General features: G+C 47.2%; 1 protein-coding gene and 1 pseudogene across 1 annotated transcript in view; both read right to left on the bottom strand.

The window, feature by feature from the left end:
• The window catches only part of LOC148515315 (solute carrier family 22 member 6-B-like), a 104,946-nt gene extending 101,131 nt beyond the window's left edge, over positions 1 to 3,815 (bottom strand). The window contains exon 1 of the mRNA XM_088480130.1: positions 2,906 to 3,815. Coding sequence (XP_088336256.1) covers positions 2,906 to 3,199 — 294 coding nt within the window. The 5' untranslated portion in view covers positions 3,200 to 3,815. The remainder of the gene's footprint in view (positions 1 to 2,905) is intronic.
• Positions 3,816 to 6,750: 2,935 nt separating this feature from the next.
• LOC148515314 (uncharacterized) lies at positions 6,751 to 17,659 on the bottom strand (annotated as a pseudogene).
• Positions 17,660 to 18,451: the final 792 nt, after the last annotated feature.

Genomic DNA, 18,451 nt, shown 5'->3' with positions numbered 1-18,451 from the left:
ATACACCATGGCAAGACTGACACAGCAACAAGACACAAGGTAGTTATACTGCATCAGCAAGGTCTCTCCCAGGCAATGTTTTCAAAGCAGCCTGGGGTTTCAAGATGTACTGTTCAAGCTCTTTTGAAGAAGCACAAAGAAACGGGCAACGTTGAGGTCCGTAGATGCAGTGGTCGGCCAAGGAAACTTAGTGCATCAGATGAAAGACACATCATGCTTCCTTCCCTTTGAAATTGGAAGATGTCCAGCAGTGCCATCAGCTCAGAACTGGCAGAAACCAGTAGGACCCTGGTACACCCATCTACTGTTTGGAGAAGTCTGGCCAGAAGTGGTCCTCATGGAAGAATTGCGGCCAAAAAGCCATATCTTTGATGTGGAAACAAGGCCAAGCAACTCAACTATGCACAAAAACATAGGAACTGGAGTGCAGAAAAATGACAGCAGGTGCTCTGGACTGATGAGTCAAAATATGAAATATTTGGCTATAACAGAAGGCAGCTTGTCCGCCAAAGGTCTGGAAAGTGGAACAATAATTAGTGTCTGCAGGCAACAGTGAAGTATGGTGGAGGTTCCTTGCAAGTTTGGGGCTGCATTTCAGCAAATGGAGTTGGGGATTTGGTCAGGATTAACAGTGTCCTCAATGCTGAGATATACAGGCAGGTACTTATTCATAATGCAATACCATCAGGGAGGGGCCTGATTGGCTCCAAATTTAAATGTCATTAAGAACTATCTGCAGCGTAAAGAAGAACAAGGAGTCCTGGAAATGATGATATGGCCGCCACAGAACCCTGATCTCAACATCATCAAGTCTGTCTGGGTTACATGAAGAGACAGAAGGATTTGAGCAAGCCTACATCCATAGAAGATCTGTTGTTAGTTCTCCAAGATGTTTGGAACAACCTCCCTGCCGAGTTCTTTCAAAAACTGTGTGCAAAAGTACCCAGAAGAATTGAAGAACTGATGCTGTTTTAAAGGCAAAGGGTGGTCACACCAAATATTGATTTTATTTAGATTTCTCTTCTGTTCATTCACTTTGCATTTTGTTAATTGTTAAAAATAAACTATTAACACTTCTATTTTTGAAAGCATTCTTACTTTGTAGCATTTTTTTCACACTTGCCTAAACCTTTGCACAGTACTATAGGTGCTTAAACATACAGACAAGTGCCTAATATATGCCCAAGCAAAGATTGCCAATCAGTGTTAGCAGTACATTTGTTCACAACAATCACAAGCAGTTCCCTAGTGCTGGTGACTGTCATTATCATCTGCTATCTGTGCCTGCCCTTGACCACCCACAAATAATACATTTTCTCAGGTGTGTTCAGTCTGAATGTGCTCCCATTTACACAAATGCGCAATTAGTGTACACAGCCTGCATTATAATCTATTTCATGCAGGATGCGTAATGCTAAATGGCGGATTCACTCGGCTTTATATCCTTAGAGAGCATATTGCAGCCCATTTGCGGAGCGTAGTGTGACACAATGCATGCAAAATATTAAAATGCAAGCAAATGCGGGAATGCAGAGTGTAATATCCTGATCATATGTACACTTACTATCAGAGATGCAGAAATGGGGTATGGAAAGTGCCTTCTTACAGTACGTATGCAATTTACAGTAAGGGTGTGTAAACGTAAATGCATCCGATATCTCTTTCAGGGGCCCATTTTGTCATTGTATATTTGCGGCTATATCCTCGGGGGTTAACTGCAAATATTATGTTTTCCCCAGATGTAGGAAGGAGGAACCGTAGCAGATATCTCCGATAACTGTTGGGATTCCTCCATTCTCGCTGGCAGTCGCACCCCCCATAGGTTTCTATAGGGGATGCGATGCTGTAAAATTTTCCAACATGCATCACATTCTGGATATTGGCCCCCGCAGCCAATGCTATAGCCTAAAGCTATAATGTTTCGCAAGTGGGGTCACAAGGGGGGTGTGGGCTGCACCCGGGTGTCACCCGACGAGGGGTGACACAAAAGTGCAGACTCCTCCTCAATGACAGGAGCCGGGTGGTGCATTATAGTATTAAGTGCAGCACTCGGCTCCTGACACTGTGAGGGAGCCGACCTTGCCCCCAGAGAAGTCCACACCTCCTGCACTCCCCTGGGCCCCCCTAGTAAAAAGCACGGGAGTTGGGACTACGGGGTTCGAGGTGTGAGGCCACGCCCCTTCCCACACGGTCACGCTTCTGTCCGTGCGACCAGGTTCTCTTTTCGGCTGCCTCCTCAGTGACAGGAGCCGGGTGCTGCACTGTAGTATTAAGTGCAGCGCTTGGATCCTGACACGGTGAGGGAGCCAGCTCTGCACAGGGCAGTCCGCACCTCCTGCACACCCCCGGGCCCCCCTAGTATGAGAGTCGGGACAATGGGATTTGAGGTGTGAGACCACGCCCTTCCCATGCCACTGTCCGTGCGGCCACGCTCCCTTTTTGGCTGCTCGCGACTGCGCCATAAGCATAGCATCCCTCCCCACACCAGGTGACACCTGGTGGGGGGGGGGCGTCACTGCACTTAGCCAGGAAAGGGATCCTTCAGAACCCTTCCCGGCAATGGTGGCCATGCATGTGCAGTCAGCGGGACTGCGCATGTGCAGTAATCCCAGCAGCTCTCCGGGCACATCGCAGACCCTGTCCCTGCGGGTGCCGGAAGAGTTTAAATTCAAATAACGGGCAAACGCGATGAGTCTTGCATGTACTACACTCTGATCAGTCTGCTAGGCAAGGGAAATACAATCATTAACTATTTTGGGATATTCTTCAAAGTACAGTCAATGAAGTATATATCAACCTTTATTATACCAACTATATTTTGCATTTAATTATCTGATCATTGCACATAATAGAGTAAAACATACATTATATATATGTACCATAGGGAGCTGTATGGATTACTTACATCACTGATGATGGTGGAAGTGTATACACTGAGATCATATTTCCATTCCCCTTGCTTGCAGGGCTCGGTATCATTGGACAGTAAGGAGACGTAGCGAGTACATGAATCTTTTGGCAAGTGGGAATGGACCAGTGTGAGGTTGGACTGGCAGTGATGCGGTGGTATGGCGGCTGTGAAAACTTGCATGAGGTTATGAGTGGCAACAAATAGGAGTGGAGCAGAGAGAAGAGCCACAATACGAGACTGAAAGGGTGAGAACAGGCTGTCCTTTTCCAGAGCATCTCTTATTGACATGAATGAAGGAAAGGAATTAGTTGCCCTATATCTTCTGGAAGATTAGTTGTTTTCTTACTGTGTCAGTCTTTAGAGACTGTTCTGTAATGCCTGTATATGTATTCCAATGCCTTAGTGAATGGCTCCTAATAGCTCAGGCTATCTTCTAGTGGCAGATACTTGCCTGCAATGACTGAGGATGACATTTAATGCCGGAGACTGTCCTCAAGTGAATTATATTGACTTCTAATCATGGAGATTGACCTCCAGTAAAAGAGAATAACAATATAAACTGCACTTTAGGGACCGAGAATGACTTATAATCACAGAGACTGCTTTCTATTGCTGGCTTCAAACGATTTAAAATGTCCTCCTGTCAATGAGGCTGATTTCAAACAATAGAGAATTCCCCTTTGAATAAAACTATAAAACAATAGAAGTTATCCTCCAGTGATTGGAAAAAAAAATGGTGGAGACTGTCTTCCCATGAAAGAAACTGGCTGATGATGGAGGTTGCTTTCCAGAAATACAGAGTAACTTGTAACAATGGAGTCTATCCGCCTGTGAAAAAGGCTTTGATCTGATGAAGAAGGCAGCCGGCTATTGAACGAGGCTGGTTTCTGGTGATGGAGGTTGTTCTCTACTGACTGAGAGTGACTTGTGGAGGCTGCAAGATAACAGAGACTTTGGTAGGGTAAGTCTGTGACCTATTTCAGATACAGACAGTAAGCATGACTTTGCATCTAGTTATAAAAGTTAAAGTTTCACATGCTTTTCCTATCAATGAATACATTAAAACAAAGCTAACAGTGTTTAAATTAAACATTACTGATTAAGAGATTGCTGCAAAAAAGTGTATAGGCATTCGAGTGTGAACCCCAGGAAGTATCGGCTAGGAGTTTACATTTCACTGGAGTAAAACAATTTTAAAAGCTTATTACTCATTCATGATTGTTCAAATACTCTTTTGTGATGATGTACAATGTACATCTACCACTACATTTATTCAAATGCACCATTTACAAAAGGAAGCTCAAAGATTCGCGGGATAACTCTCTGCAAAGGTGCAAATGTTTCCACCATATGATTGTTTGACAGATTGGGGGCAATCCTTGCTGAATTTGATTGTTGTGCTTCATTTTGCACAGGTGATATTTCATTTTGTGTAATAGGATTATTAAAAATGAGCTGGTGGGGCGAGCATATTAAGGGCCTGTCAGGGGTGTATCTAGGGATCCGAGCGCCCCTGGCAAGGTAATGGACTGGTGCTCCCCTCCCCCCATAATTTCAGGAAGTGCCCCCCAGTAGTAGTCCCCCTATGCAGTTCCCCCAGTAGTAGTCCCCTCTATGCAGTGCCCCCAGTAGTAGTCCCCTCTATGCAGTGCCTTCAATAGTAGTCCACCCTATGCAGTGCCCCCAGTAGTAGTCCCCCTTATGCATTTCCCCCAGTAGTAGTCCCCCCTATACAGTGCCCCCAGTAGTAGTCCCCCCTATACAGTGCCCCCAGTAGCAACCCCCCCATAACGTGTCCCCAGTAGCGGCCCCCACAATACAGTGCCCCCAGTAGCATCCATCCCCCCATAATGTGCCCCCAGTAGTGGCTACCCCCTATACAGTGCCCCCTAGTAGCCACACTCCCCCACTGTGCTGTGCCAGAAAAAAAAAAGCAACTGACCTGATCCCTGCTCCTGCCGACGACCGCCGCTGTGCACTCCTCCGAGCCAGCTCTTGCTCTGCACTATGGTATGGGAGAGACATCATGACGTCTCTCCCATCACCTGCTGCGGGGGGGGGGGCCAGAGAGTGGAGCTCATGAGTGAGCTCCAGCTGGCTCCATCCGTTGATGCAGCAGCCAATGCGAGTCTGTCTGACTCTCATTGGATGGCTGCTAAAACAAACAGACAGCTGCCATGTGTTTGTAAACTGTGTATGGCAGACTGCTCTCACTGCAGTCTGCCCTACACTTGGGGCCCAGGGGACTAGTGGGGCTAGTTCAAGCCTCTGGGGTAGTCCACCCATTGGCTGCTGGTGGCACTGCCGGGTGGTGCCCCCCCTTTGGCCAGCGCCCCTGGCGAGTGCCATCCTGGCCAATGGGTAGATACGCCCCTGGGGCCTGATCCAGGGGTGCATGCAATAGAAACAAGGCAAAATGCTTATGTGTGAAATATCCACACCGCTCACTGCTGCAGCTCTTAGCACCCACTGAAGCGGGCGCATGCAGTAGAGGAAAGTAGATGTGCACTGAGTCTAGCGGGTACATGCTACAAGAGGAGACTGTAGGTGTGTCATGGGTGGAACTGGGCAGGCACGGAACAACATTAAACTTCAAGCAGCTCGCACACTGTCACATTCCGGCGTCATTTATATGTTAGCCTGTTACAATGGATTTTCTAACAAACATCAGTTAAATTCAGCACAAATGAAGCAACATGTGTCCCAATATTTGATACATTTATTACTGACTATTCACTGTTTTCCCAATATTAAATAAGCGTCTGACTCCATGCATAACACACCTTTTTACAAATATATATAGTTTGTGACACCCTGTAAAGAATGTATACCCTTGCATGCACCGAAATAAACTATAATATGGACTTTCATATAATACCTATTACAGCACATACAAGATTTCGTCTATGATTAGATGTCAAGCATAATGCTTTACCTAAATCCTACTGAAGACCATATATACATATGTATCTATATCAGTTGGTTGCTCGGGTGTACATGCTGGCAGATGTGAACGATATATCTGTAAGATATATTGCATGCGCCGTGCTGTGTACACTGTGGTCTGAGCAATATATATCATTTGTTGGCCATATGAAAAATATATTGGCCAGTGTGCACCCAGCATTACTTCATATTGCTAACTTATTTTACATAAACATCACTGAAACCAATTGCAAGTAAGACACAGACAAGTTTTACAAATCAAATGTATAATTTATTCACATAGCAAATGTTAAAAAAAAAAATAGAGGGTTCGCAATGCTCATCAAGCACCCACAAATGCTACCAAACTATGAACCAGTACTATGGTAAACATAAATAAACCGGAGACTCCAGGGCCAATCTGTCTGGGAATTCCTGGGCCAAGTAGGGCCCAAAACAAAAAGACTTTTGCTACATATTAGCATCAAGAAGCTCAACATACTTCTACTGGAAGACTACAAACAGGCAGTTGTTAGCTTCAGCTACAATCCAGATCTAGGGGAAGATCACTACTGGAGTCACTTTCACCAGGCTTACGTAGCAGCAGGCTGAGGAGGATGATGGACTGACTGCCAGTTTGATTTTCATGGCACTTGGCCAGAGATGGGGCAATCTGGCCAGGTCTGTGGGATTGCTGACCGAGGTGGAGGGCTCAGCGGCAGGTGTTGTTACTGATTGCATCCTAGGGTCTGGAATCCTGACCGCAATCTTCCACAATCCTTGGTAGACCAGAACAGAAGACTCACAGATGCAGGTTATTAGAGTTTCTGTCGAACTGACCTGGTTCTCATGCAGGTGTGGTAATGACACCTCAATCTACGAGAGCTTTCGGAAGTTCCAGAAGGAATCTTACTTCATCTCTCAAAGAGATCATTGGCGTAGAGGCATGGCTCCACTGGTGGTGTTGGTGGAGAATGAGCCGCTACCTCCTCTGAATGAGCCCCAGCTGGGAAAGGCTCGTCATCTAAACAGAATTAGAAAGAATAAAAAAAAATCTCACATTTTTAAATTAAAGCAAAACATACCTCTGAGTCGATATGGCCGGCACCTATCACCTGCTGTATCTTCTATACACCCCACTGCAAGTTCTTTTAGTTGGGTGTATTCCAAGGATTAAATGATTTCCCCTCCACCTCTTCCCCTGGCATTGTGCTGTCAGACTTGTTGACTACAGTAGTGATCTCAGCCAAAACCCAGTCACTCGCTGAAGCCGACAAATGCCTTAGGGTCTTATGTAGTCTCTCTCGCACATGTCACAAGGATATCAAGCTCCTTCACAGTGAAATGTGGCTGTCTCTTTTTTTCCCCAGGGCCCTATATGACTCAGGAGTGCCCGGAAGGATTGGTCCCAGAATGTTATCATCATTAGCCACCACCGTAGAGTTGCCGGTGTGGTCTTTTCATCATCTGAAGTGGTTACCAGAGGAGCATTATGAGCCACCTCCTGTGCTGAGTAATCGGGAGCTTTCCAAGGGATGTGGGATTGTGGGCCCTGGGTCTACTCAAACATGCGTGAGTGTGCACGTATGAACATGATTGCGTTCATACACATGCAAAGTCGGGCTCCGCATTGGGAAGAGCTAATGGCTTAATAAAGCCCTTCTTCAGATCCCTACAATCCTTTCCAGTGGATATTTTCTGGTGTCAGTCCTACTTTTTCAAGTGTGTGCAGGGGCGTAACTCTGAGAGACAATGGAGGCGCCTGCCTCCGGGCGCCAAGCCCTGAAGAGGCTCCTCCATCTATAGCATGTACAGCAGCAATAGTGTGATTCACAGAGCAAAACAAGTGTGACCGCTGATCTTCCATTGTAGCTCTGCAGTGACGTACCCGCTGCTGCTGCAGCATTGATTAGCTCTGTCCTGGGAGCCCTGCTAACACCTGCAAAAGGGGACAGGAAGGCTCCCATCTGATACCCCTCAGCCTGTGCTGCAGCAAGCAACAGTGCACCCGTCACTGCTGCTGGACAGTGTGCTGGGACCTGAGACACCTATCCCAGGGACCACCAGTACAGAGATCCACACACTGGTAACCGCCGAATATGCATCACAACAAACGACTGCTCACTAGCATACAGTATGCTGCTGCAGAGGTGGCTGAAACTCTGTGATTCAGTATGACACCTGGAGCCGTGGAACAAAATTTATATATTAGGTATAATGGTATATGAGCATCTGTGACTGATTCGGTGCTGTCAAGGCTAAAAGCCACAGCGAAACGCATGTCGGTGTCCTGCTGTATATCCGATGCCTCATGTACAAATTGTGAATACTACATATATATGTTTGTACCTATGAACTAATGTTAGGAGAACTATACCTGGGTCTTGACACTGCAAGAACCTGGGGCTTGGTAGCACTAAATCAAGCACAGACTCTCTTATTCATTTATACCTGATATGTAAATTATCATACACCTCTAGGCCCCATTGAATCATCTTCATATATTCTTTCCAGGTGTGATTGCGTGGGTATATTTGTTTTGTGGGGGGGGGCGCCAAGCTCTAAATTGCCTCCGGGCGACTGGAATGAAGTCAATGAACTCACGCCACTGAGTGTGTGTAAATGTCTTTCCATTCTCTTTTCCTTTCTTGCAGCGATAGGAAGATTTTTCTGTTTGCTTTTTTATATTTTTAGCTCTACACCCTTACTTTGCCTTGTTTACTAAGGTTAGTGTTGGAATTCTGTGTGTGTGTGTCTCTCCATGTTACATAGCACAGTGTGGCATGAGCAGGATTAGAAACACCCCTTCCCTGGCCAAATCGCATTCAATTGCCAGCACCCTCCCCTGCCAGGACCTTTTCCGCTGCCTCAGCACCCTCCCATGCCCTGCACCAGCATCTACCCTGCCCACACAGATTCCCGTGCACCAGCACCGATTACTCCTGAAGGGTATGAGGTCAGGAAGTCGACAGTCGAAATGCCGACCGCCGGTTTCCCGACTGTCAAATCCCGGCAGGGTGCTAATGACTGGCGTCGAAATCCTGATGCCAGTCATTATCCCCACGCCTGGAGTCCGACACCCGGCATACGAATGAAGGTAAGCCAGGCAGCACCCCCCCCCTCCCCCGGGAGACTTAGGTTTAGTCACTTAGGGGGGGTTAGGGTTAGGCACTAGGGGGGAGGTTAGGGTTAGGCACCCCTAAGGGAGGGTTAGGGTTAGGGGGTGGAGGGTGGGTAGGGTTAGTTATACTTACCTAAATCCTCTGTTGGGATTTTCACTGCTGTCGGTCTGCCGGCGTCATACTAATTTCCCCTGAAGATGGGGCAGGTAAAGGTAAAAAAAAAATGTGCCAGTTAATGTAGTTGTGTGTATTGTTGTACATTTTTAGATCTATATATCATAATGTAACATATTCCAAGGTTTGATTGCTTGAGTTTTCTTCAAGATTTTCTTATCATAATGACAACTACCCCATTGGCAGGTATACAGTAAAATCTATTTTGGTTGTTTACAGAAAGCACTAGGCAACAAACTGTATATAAAATTGTAATATATGATTCCGTAAAAACACAACACATCATATATATGTGTTTAATGAGGCATGAAAAGTGACAGGCCAAAGAATAAGTATGGTTTAACAAGTGATTTTATTTATTTGTTTATTTATTTTTTTAGATGTTGATGTTCTTCGGAGGAACCACCTCCATGAAGCTCTGGCCAGGGAACTGGGCCAAATAATCAAAATATAACAAATATTCAAGAATCTATATTTTCAATAATTGATGTTTTAACAAATTATTAGATTATTTTTTATTTATTTTTTACATTTTCTGATTTGTTTATGTTTTTGTTAATGTAAATATTATTTTACTGGTATTGGAGAAAAGCTGGATCGGGAGGATTAGTCACCAGGGATGCCAGTCTCCTTTTTGCCTCACCATCTGTATATCTCCTGGAGGGAATACAGCAAGAGATGAAACAGCTGCTCACTTTAATTGATACACTCTGGCTGGTGCAGGACCAGCAGGTGCAGTATTATGAGTGTATTATTTGCTGCAAAAGGAAAGGTTGACATAGCATGGGTGGCCAGCTTCAATGGGATAATCACCAGTCGTGCCGAGAGGGCAGGCGGGTATTAATTACCCAGGCCCGGGCTTGTTGGTAGCACCCGGCGGGGGCCTAGGCCCACGCTCCCCCTCCGTCTTACCTGTCAGCCAGCAGCAGCCTCTCTCCCCAGCTGAGCACACGTGGGCTGCGGTGGGTCCAGAAAGGCTACTACCGCTGAGCGCAACAGTCTCCTCTGCATACGGGGGGAATGAATGCACTGATTGTGCCCCCCCTGAATCTGCCCCAGGCAGAGAAGAACATGGTGCCCTCATTATATTTTTATAAGGGGGCGTGGTCATACCTCAGTGATTAGGCCACGTCCCTTGCCTTTTCAGGGCCCGGACAAGCTCTATACAGCTCTGATAATCACCATGGCACAGGGGCTTGTTCAGCATCTGGTCACGGTGAGTTTGAGCCTGATGGTGCAATGTCCTACAGATCTGCCTTTGCTCCTGCAGACCCCAATGCTCAAATCAAATTGAAACAGTTGCAGAGGGCTCCATCTAACATCAGTCCTGGAGGTAACCACCTGCATATAAAAATTACAGTGAAGTTTACTTTTTATTGCACTAGATAAAAAAGTTGGAACACAAGGTCTGATTCAGAGGTGGGCGCTAATGCAGTATCGGCTGCGACTTTGCCATAGCCACTACTGCGATTTATGCCAATGCCACAGCCCATGGGCTGCCTACTGAGACACCCACCGGCTGCAGCTTGCACCTTCGGACATTAGAACAACCTCACAAGTATAGTTACTCAGGATGTCCATCGGTACATGGCCGCCAGTGCCAATGAAACTTTGATGCAGTCCCGGACACCAACACGCCTCTGACACGCCCGCCAACACATCCAGGAATTCCTATTGGAAGTGCATAGATCTCCATGCAATTCCGATATGCATCCCCCGGCAGTAACCATGGGGACACATGCAGAGATTTAAAACATGTTTTAAATGCATCCTCCTCTGAAAAGGCCCACAGTCTATTGCTCATTCTCAATTAATCCTACATAGAGAATAAATGAAAGAAGAATATACTGTATATTGATCTTAGTAAAGATTGGTAATACCTTTGGTTGAGTGGAAACATACGGTATATACTGCATGGTAAAATCTGAGTCCAGCAAATCCAAATCTGTATAGGAAATGGGTCAAAATGTTTTAGAAAAAAATCTCAGCAATTTTTTCTTGCAGTATGTATTCTATGTCATGTATACATAAATATTAATGATTATGTAACATTTTCATCTACAATTAGCATGGTTTAGGTAATTAATTATTCAATGTCTTGTACCACTTTCAGACATATGACCCGGGAATTTCCCTGCTCAGCCCCGGAAATTTCTCCTGTGCAAAATCCTGGGTTTTTGATCAAGACCCTCTTAAACATTACACCTAAGACCAGGGAAATTCCCGGGTCGGCCCCTTTCAGACATAAACAGAATTTTTCGGCGTTTTACACAGTTTTTCATAGTTTTGTAATTTAAAGTGGACACTTTTCTGGCAGACAATAATGAGGTCATGCAAAGGTGGGGGTTTTCTATAAAGGGACTGGGTGGGGCACCCATAATGCATTGCTGTGTTCATGGCTGACAAGCATCTGTGTAGCATAGGAAGCTTGTTTTGTCTATTGGATATGCTGTACTTCATGGCTGAAGCTGCTCACGCTGTTCTTAATAGTAAAGTGTGAGATCCAGAGGAGAAGGGAACATTTTGAGGCAGTCAATACGCCAACATAATCTACGCCGGAGGAGAGCCTTGGTCATGTCCAGCGTTTCATCCATATTGAGGATAACTGGAATATCATCTCGCACAATATGGGTTCAAGATCGGCATCATGGAGAGGTTTTCTGGGCAACGGTGGAGGCGTTTATGGAGAACCAATGGATGGCACATATTAGGATGTCGAAAGGCACCTTTAATTACATCTTAGAACTCCTCACCCCGGCACTTACCAAGCACACTACCCGATGGAGACAGCCCGTTTCCCCGAGCAGGAGACTAGCGCTCGTCTTGTTGTGGTATGCCACCCCTGGCGAGTACCGCACAATCTCCTGCTTGTTTGGTGTCGGCATCTCCACGGTGTGTGTTTTGGTGCATGAAGTGACCAAGGCAATCCTGTATACCTTGTACCACCGGTTTATTGCGCTATCCCAGGGGTGGCGACTGGATGAGAGAGTGCCGGGCTCCTGCACCGCAGTTATTCACAGTGTGCTGGGGCAATTGATGGACCCACATCTCCATAATTGCTCCAAAAGACAAGTCCAGGATTGTGGACGATGTTGAGGTACCAGTCCACATCATCGGGGATGCTGTGTATTCATTAAGAAGGTGGTAAATGAAAGGGTACAGCCAACAGGTTGAGCTTTCTAATGAACAGCCCATACCCTCATCTCAACCCGAATGGTTGTCGAAAATGCATTTGGACGGCTCAAGAGACGTTGGCGTTGCTTGTTAAAGCGGAATGATATAGACATTCACCTCATTACAGATGTTATTGCGGCATGCTGTATCTTACATAACATTTGTGAGATACAGCGAGGAAATTACCTGCTGAAGTGGGACATCGTGGAGGAGCCTGTTGGGTGTGAACTTGCTCCCCTTTCAACCACCTCTGTTGTTTCGAGTAAGAGCAACGAAGCAGAATGAATTTGAAGCACAGTAGTTAGAAATATACATTCAATGATATCATTGTGAAAAAAAAAATGGCACATTTGTTTTTTCATATTTAAGTTTTATTTTAATAATCCTCTTTTTTTCATTTCCAAAAGATATGTGAAAACCCATACTTCCATATTTGTTGCATAGGAAAGATTATCACACAAAATACAACACAACCAATAGTTCTAAATAATGCACATACAGTATATATCCTTACAAAATTGTCAACATATTTGGGCATGTACTTTGCTTACGTAGCTCATTTTATGAGCGGATACAATTAACTCAAAATGTTTTTTATTATAACAAATGAGGCATTACACATTGCCTTATAATAAAATTAAAGTGCACATTTACTTCTGAGCTCAATGTTCTCCATATACAGTATATGTATGGATTGAGGGCCTGATTCAGAGCCGGACGCTCTGATAAGAGTGCTCGCTCTGAATCAGGGCCCTCCTACCTCTTATTGGAGCGGCCTCCTGGCCGCTCGCATAGCTGTGGGTGACCACCCACAGCTTATGCGAGCGGCCAAAAAGATGGTCGCGATGGTCAAGACGATCGCGACCATCGGGCTTGCGACGAGACCCTGCGGTAGGGTCTCGCTGCCGCAAGCCCAGGAGTGCTTTTGGCTCTATCAGAGCCAAAAGCACTCCCACTGACATCACTAGTGATGTCAGTGGGGCCGGCCCCAGACGGTAGGCGTTCCCATGGGAACGCCTCCGTCTGGGCAGCAACGCCCCCAGCATGCCCACCAAAGGGAGCGTGCTGTCAATCAACATCGACAGCACGCCCCATTTGGTGTGAGACCCATAGCGACGGCTTGGCCGTCTCTATTCGGGTCTCGCGCATGCGCACAAATGAGGCATTAAACACCCCATTACATTTAACCTTTTATTTGCACATATACTGTACTTATGTGCACAATACGCTACATATTTATTGATAGACTTTAATATACCAAGATGATATTAGGAGCATTTACCTATTAAGACAGCAAAACCAGTGTCTATGATATTTAAAACATGAGAAAAATGAAACATGTTTGACATATGTTGTATGTCTAGTTAACAGCACTAGATATCTTTGCATACCACACTTACATATTATTGTATTCCGTAACCTCAGGATTATTGGTAGGAGTAAGTTCTTGTGACGGAGTACTAGTAGACAAAGTATCTATAAATAGTTGGCCTTGGTTTACTTTATCTAATGTACTCAGGGGCGTTTTAAGAGAGGAGGGGGCCCACGTGCAGACTCAGTGCGGGCCCCCTCCTCTCTCTATACAGTGCACTGTATATTCTGTCTTAGTGCCAGAATCTACTGTGCATGCGCAGGTCACTGGGTAAATGGCTGCCACCATGATCCCAGTGATTTTTGCTGCTCTGCAGCGCTGGCTCGGTGCCGCAAAGCAGCACTACAGAGAGGTAAGTATAAGATTAAGGGTACAGGGTGTGCATGTGGGCCCCTCCGGACCCAAGGGCCCATGTGCACCACATACCCTGCACCTATTATAGATACGCCCCTGAATGTACTATCAGAAAGTGTTGATGGTTACCCAGGTTTTTGTGTATGCTGGGAGGCAGGGGCGTATCTGCCCATTGGCCAGGATGGCACTCGCCAGGGGCGCCAACCAAAGGAGGGGTGCTGCCCGGCAGTGCCAACAGTAGCCAAGGGGTGGATAAGTCCCTCAACCCCACATATGTAGGGCAGACCGCAGTGAGAGCGGTCTGCCCTACACAGTTTACAAACATGTGTGTTTGTAATAGCAGCCAGCCAATGAGAGTCATACAGACTCTCATTAGCTGCTGCGTTGTCCGCGGAGGGAGCCGGCTGGAGCTCACTCATGAGCTCCGTGTTCTGGCTCCCCCCGCAGCATGTGATGGGAGAGACGTCAAACGTCATGACGTCTCTCCCATGCAGGAGAAGAGCGGGCCAGGACTCAGGCAGCGCCGGTCGCGTTAGGAGCAGGGACCAGGTAAGTTGAATTTTTTTTTGGTTCTTTGTGTGTGTGTGTGTGTGTGTGTGTGTGTAAGCCTGGCACTACAGGGGGGGCACTGAAATAAGGGGTGTCCGCTACTGAGGCACTTTATGGGGGGGTGCCCGCTACTGTATTGGGGTGGCCACTACTGGGGGCAATTTATGGGGGATGGCCACTACTGGGAGCACTGTATAGGTGTGGCCACTACTGGGAGCACTGTATAGGGGTGGCCACTACTGGGGGCACTGTATAGGGGGGTCTACAACTGGGGGCACTGTATAGGGGACTACTACTGGGGGCCACTACTGGGGGCACTGTATAGGGGTGGCCACTACTGGGGGCACTGTATAGGGGGGTCTACAACTGTGGGCACTGTATAGGGGGGCTACTACTGGGGTCAATGCAGCATAGGAGGGATTACTATTGGGGCACTATATAGGGGGGCTACTACTGGGGGCACTGTATAGGGGGGACTACTACTGGGGGCAATGCAGCATAGGAGGGATTACTACTGGGCCACTGCATAGGGGGATTACTACTGGGGGCACTGTATAAGGGGGCTACTACTGGGGGCAATGCAGCATAGGGGGAATTACTACTGGGGTTACTGCATAAGGGGGGTAGGGGGGCGCCAGTACATTACATTGCCAGGGGCGCTTGGATCCCTAGATACACCCCTGCTGGGATGTAGGCCCAAATGCTGTGGGAGACTTTGCTTGTTGCGCATACTGGGATGAAGGACCACATGAGGTTGGAGAATGAGCTTGCTGCCCATACTGGGATGTATGGCCAAGTGACGTGGGAGACTGAACTTGATGTGCTTACTGGGATGTTGCCCCAAATGAGTTAGGGCCAGTGGCGGATTTTGCCTAGGGGCTGCGAGGCTGCAGCCCCCCCAGTAAATTCCGCCACCTCAGTGCAGTCCGTGACTGCACTGGCTACACTGTGACTGAAAGTGGCTTCCTATTGGAAGCGCCACCTGCCAGTCACATATACAACAGGCAGTCTCAGGGGGACGTGTCTCCTCCCCCTGGGACTGCCAGTCCGGGCTGCTATTAGCAAGGCGCTTCTCTGCTTTTCCGCCAGCTCTACCCAGCTCCTTGGGGCAGCAGACGATGCAGCCCTTTGGAAGCCGGTAATATGCACATGCGCAGGTCCCAGCACCTGTCAGATTGATTACGCAGCAGGCGCCGGGCTCAGGCCAGGGTGAGTGATTCTCGGCATCGTCAGCCCCTCTCATCTAAGAAGGTAGGAGCCGCCGCTGGTTAGGACAGTGTGTTTGTTGGGCAAAATGGGTGGGGGGGGTGGCACATGTGTTGGTGTGGAGCGGATTTTGGGCCTCATTCAGACCCACTCGCAAGCAGTGGGTCGATGGTGTGCACTGCGCATGCGCACGACGGAGGGAGCTCCGTCGTGCGCATGCGCCAGACGCGACGAGCGAAGGACTTTCCTTTGCTCGTTGTGTCTGATCAAAGGGGGCATGCTGTCGATGTTGATTGACAGCACGCCCCCTTTGGTGGGCGTGCCGGGGGCGTGCCTGCCAGACGGAGGTGTTCCCAAGGGAACGCCTACCGTCAGAAGCCGGCCCCACTGACATCACTAGTGATGTCAGTGGGAGTGATTTTGGCTCTGATAGAGCCAAAATCACTCCAGGGCTTGTGGTCGAAAAACCCGACCACAGGCTTCTAGTCACACTGGCGATGGTCGCGATGGTCAAGACAATCGCGACCATCATCCTGCACGCTCCATTTTTATGGAGGACGGCCCTCATTCAGAGCGAGCGCTCTGCTCAGAGCGTCCGGCTCTGAATGAGGGCCTTTGCTCAATAATTACTCTGCAATTCTTGCTCATTGTCCATGAATCGCTGCAGTTTGGCATCCTCTTGATCCTGCCATTTCGAATCCAGCTCATGTAGTTATTCACAAAGGATATCAATAATGGCTTTGGTAGCGACCCCTATTTTTGGTCTTCTTCTTCTTACATGTTGGAACCGCGAAAACTGAAAACAAAAGAGAGAAAACATTACGCATCACAAAGATGAAATAATGACTGAACCCCATGATTGAAAATGGACCAAAAACAAAAGCAGCACTATCAAAGCATCCGTGCATCCGGTGACCATCCTCTAGCACAAGTTGAACGCTGCAACAAATACAGTTTCATTCTAGCACCTTGCACCTAATCATTAACAAGACAACTCTTGTTTAATATTGAATAAAGTACCATTAAAGTCGCGGTTATATGTGAAGAATAGACACAATATTTACCAATGTTTTAAACCATTTTATAGAGAGAACCTAAAATAAATTGCAAATCACATAGGTTAATGCTGCAATACATAGAGGTAATTGAGGTGAACTTACTGTTACTGCGTAGTGGGGGCTTGTCTCCCTGGGTCTGTGGCTGGGACTCTGAACCCTGGCACTCCGACTGTGCTGTCACAACTGTGGCGGGGCTTGGTTCCATGATCATGGTGGTAGCTGAGTCATCATCAGGTTCATCATCAAACAGGCCCTGCGATGATGCTGGGCTCTGCTGGCAGCACTCAGGAGTTGATGAAGGCGTTGAATGCGTGCCTGTCTTTGTTTCTGACAGTGTGCCAGCATAACTTGATGAAGATAAGGCAATGCGGTTGCATAGTGCTGTTTGCCCAAAAATGGTACTGCATAAATCATATAAGGGCCACTCCATCCTTCCCACACCACTGCGATTACTATTGTGGTCATAGACCTTTGTATATTGTTTCTTCAGGGACTTTAGTTTATTAAGAACATGCTGCTGGGTGTTCACAATACCCCTGCTGGACAGGATCTTTGCAATGTTTCCATAGATCGTGGCATCTTTAACAGTGCCTGTAATTTGAGATTTTATTTTTTCCTCTCCCCTCACATGTAAGAGCTCTCAGACCACCTCCGCCTTCCAGTGAGACATGATCTGAAACCACCACTGGCACTCCACTCCTCTCTTCTGCCCTCTGACACTGCCACTCCTCTCCTGTACCCTCTCCAATCCAATGCACTGGGCAGGTCTGTCTACAGCATATGCGGCATCTCTCTTCCTCTCCGGCTGCATCATCATGCAGCAGGCAGCCGTAGCCGCCAATCAGTAGCTACTAGGTGCAACCTAGAAGTAAAATCCTGGGTTGCACCATTCAGACTAGAGCAAGGTTGTCTGCCCAGGACTTAAGTCCTGGGAAGCACCCTGGTCAATTGAAGGGGCGGCTACCCGGGAACATATTCCCAGTTAGGTGCCTTTCAGACATACGCCGAGTCCTGGGAATTTTTTGCCGAGGCAGGACAAAATCCCGGGAACCTCAGTATGTCTGAAAGGGGTATTAGTCACAAATAAAAAATAGCACAAAATACAGTGTTTGCGACTCAGAATATGTATTTTGCACTTACAATTGAAGTATTGTTAAATAGTAAAATCTTGAAAGCTCTGTGTCAGGAGTCCATGTGGTTGCGACAGATCTGGTATGGTTGTTTATGGTTTGACATGATGGTAGAAGTGTTTCCCAGGACCCCTGCAAGGGATTTGCAGCTGACCAATGGAGGTCAAGGTGCCACAAGTGAGCACCAAATGTTACTGTCAGAAATGGGTTGACAGTAAAGAGGCACTTCTGATGTTTTAGCATTCCCTAACAGTAAAACTGTTGCAGGGCATGCTGGGATGTGTAGTTTCACAGCAGCTGGAGTGCCACAGTTTGCCTACTCCTGATCTAGAGATTTGAAGTGAGGCATCAGGAGGACCATGGAATTACCAGGGACTAGCATGAGCAGTGGTATTGAGGCACCGGTAGAGAGAGACACTAGGCACTGGAGTGCCAGAGACAGATGACTGAATGGTAGCGAGGGCCAGCAGACAGCC

The sequence above is a fragment of the Taudactylus pleione genome, unplaced genomic scaffold, assembly GCF_031769625.1.
Source record: "Taudactylus pleione unplaced genomic scaffold, aTauple2 ptg000250l, whole genome shotgun sequence".
Taxonomy (NCBI): Eukaryota; Metazoa; Chordata; class Amphibia; order Anura; family Myobatrachidae; genus Taudactylus; species Taudactylus pleione.
Note: the sequence above shows the minus strand (reverse complement) of the source record. Positions and strands in the feature narration are given on the sequence as shown.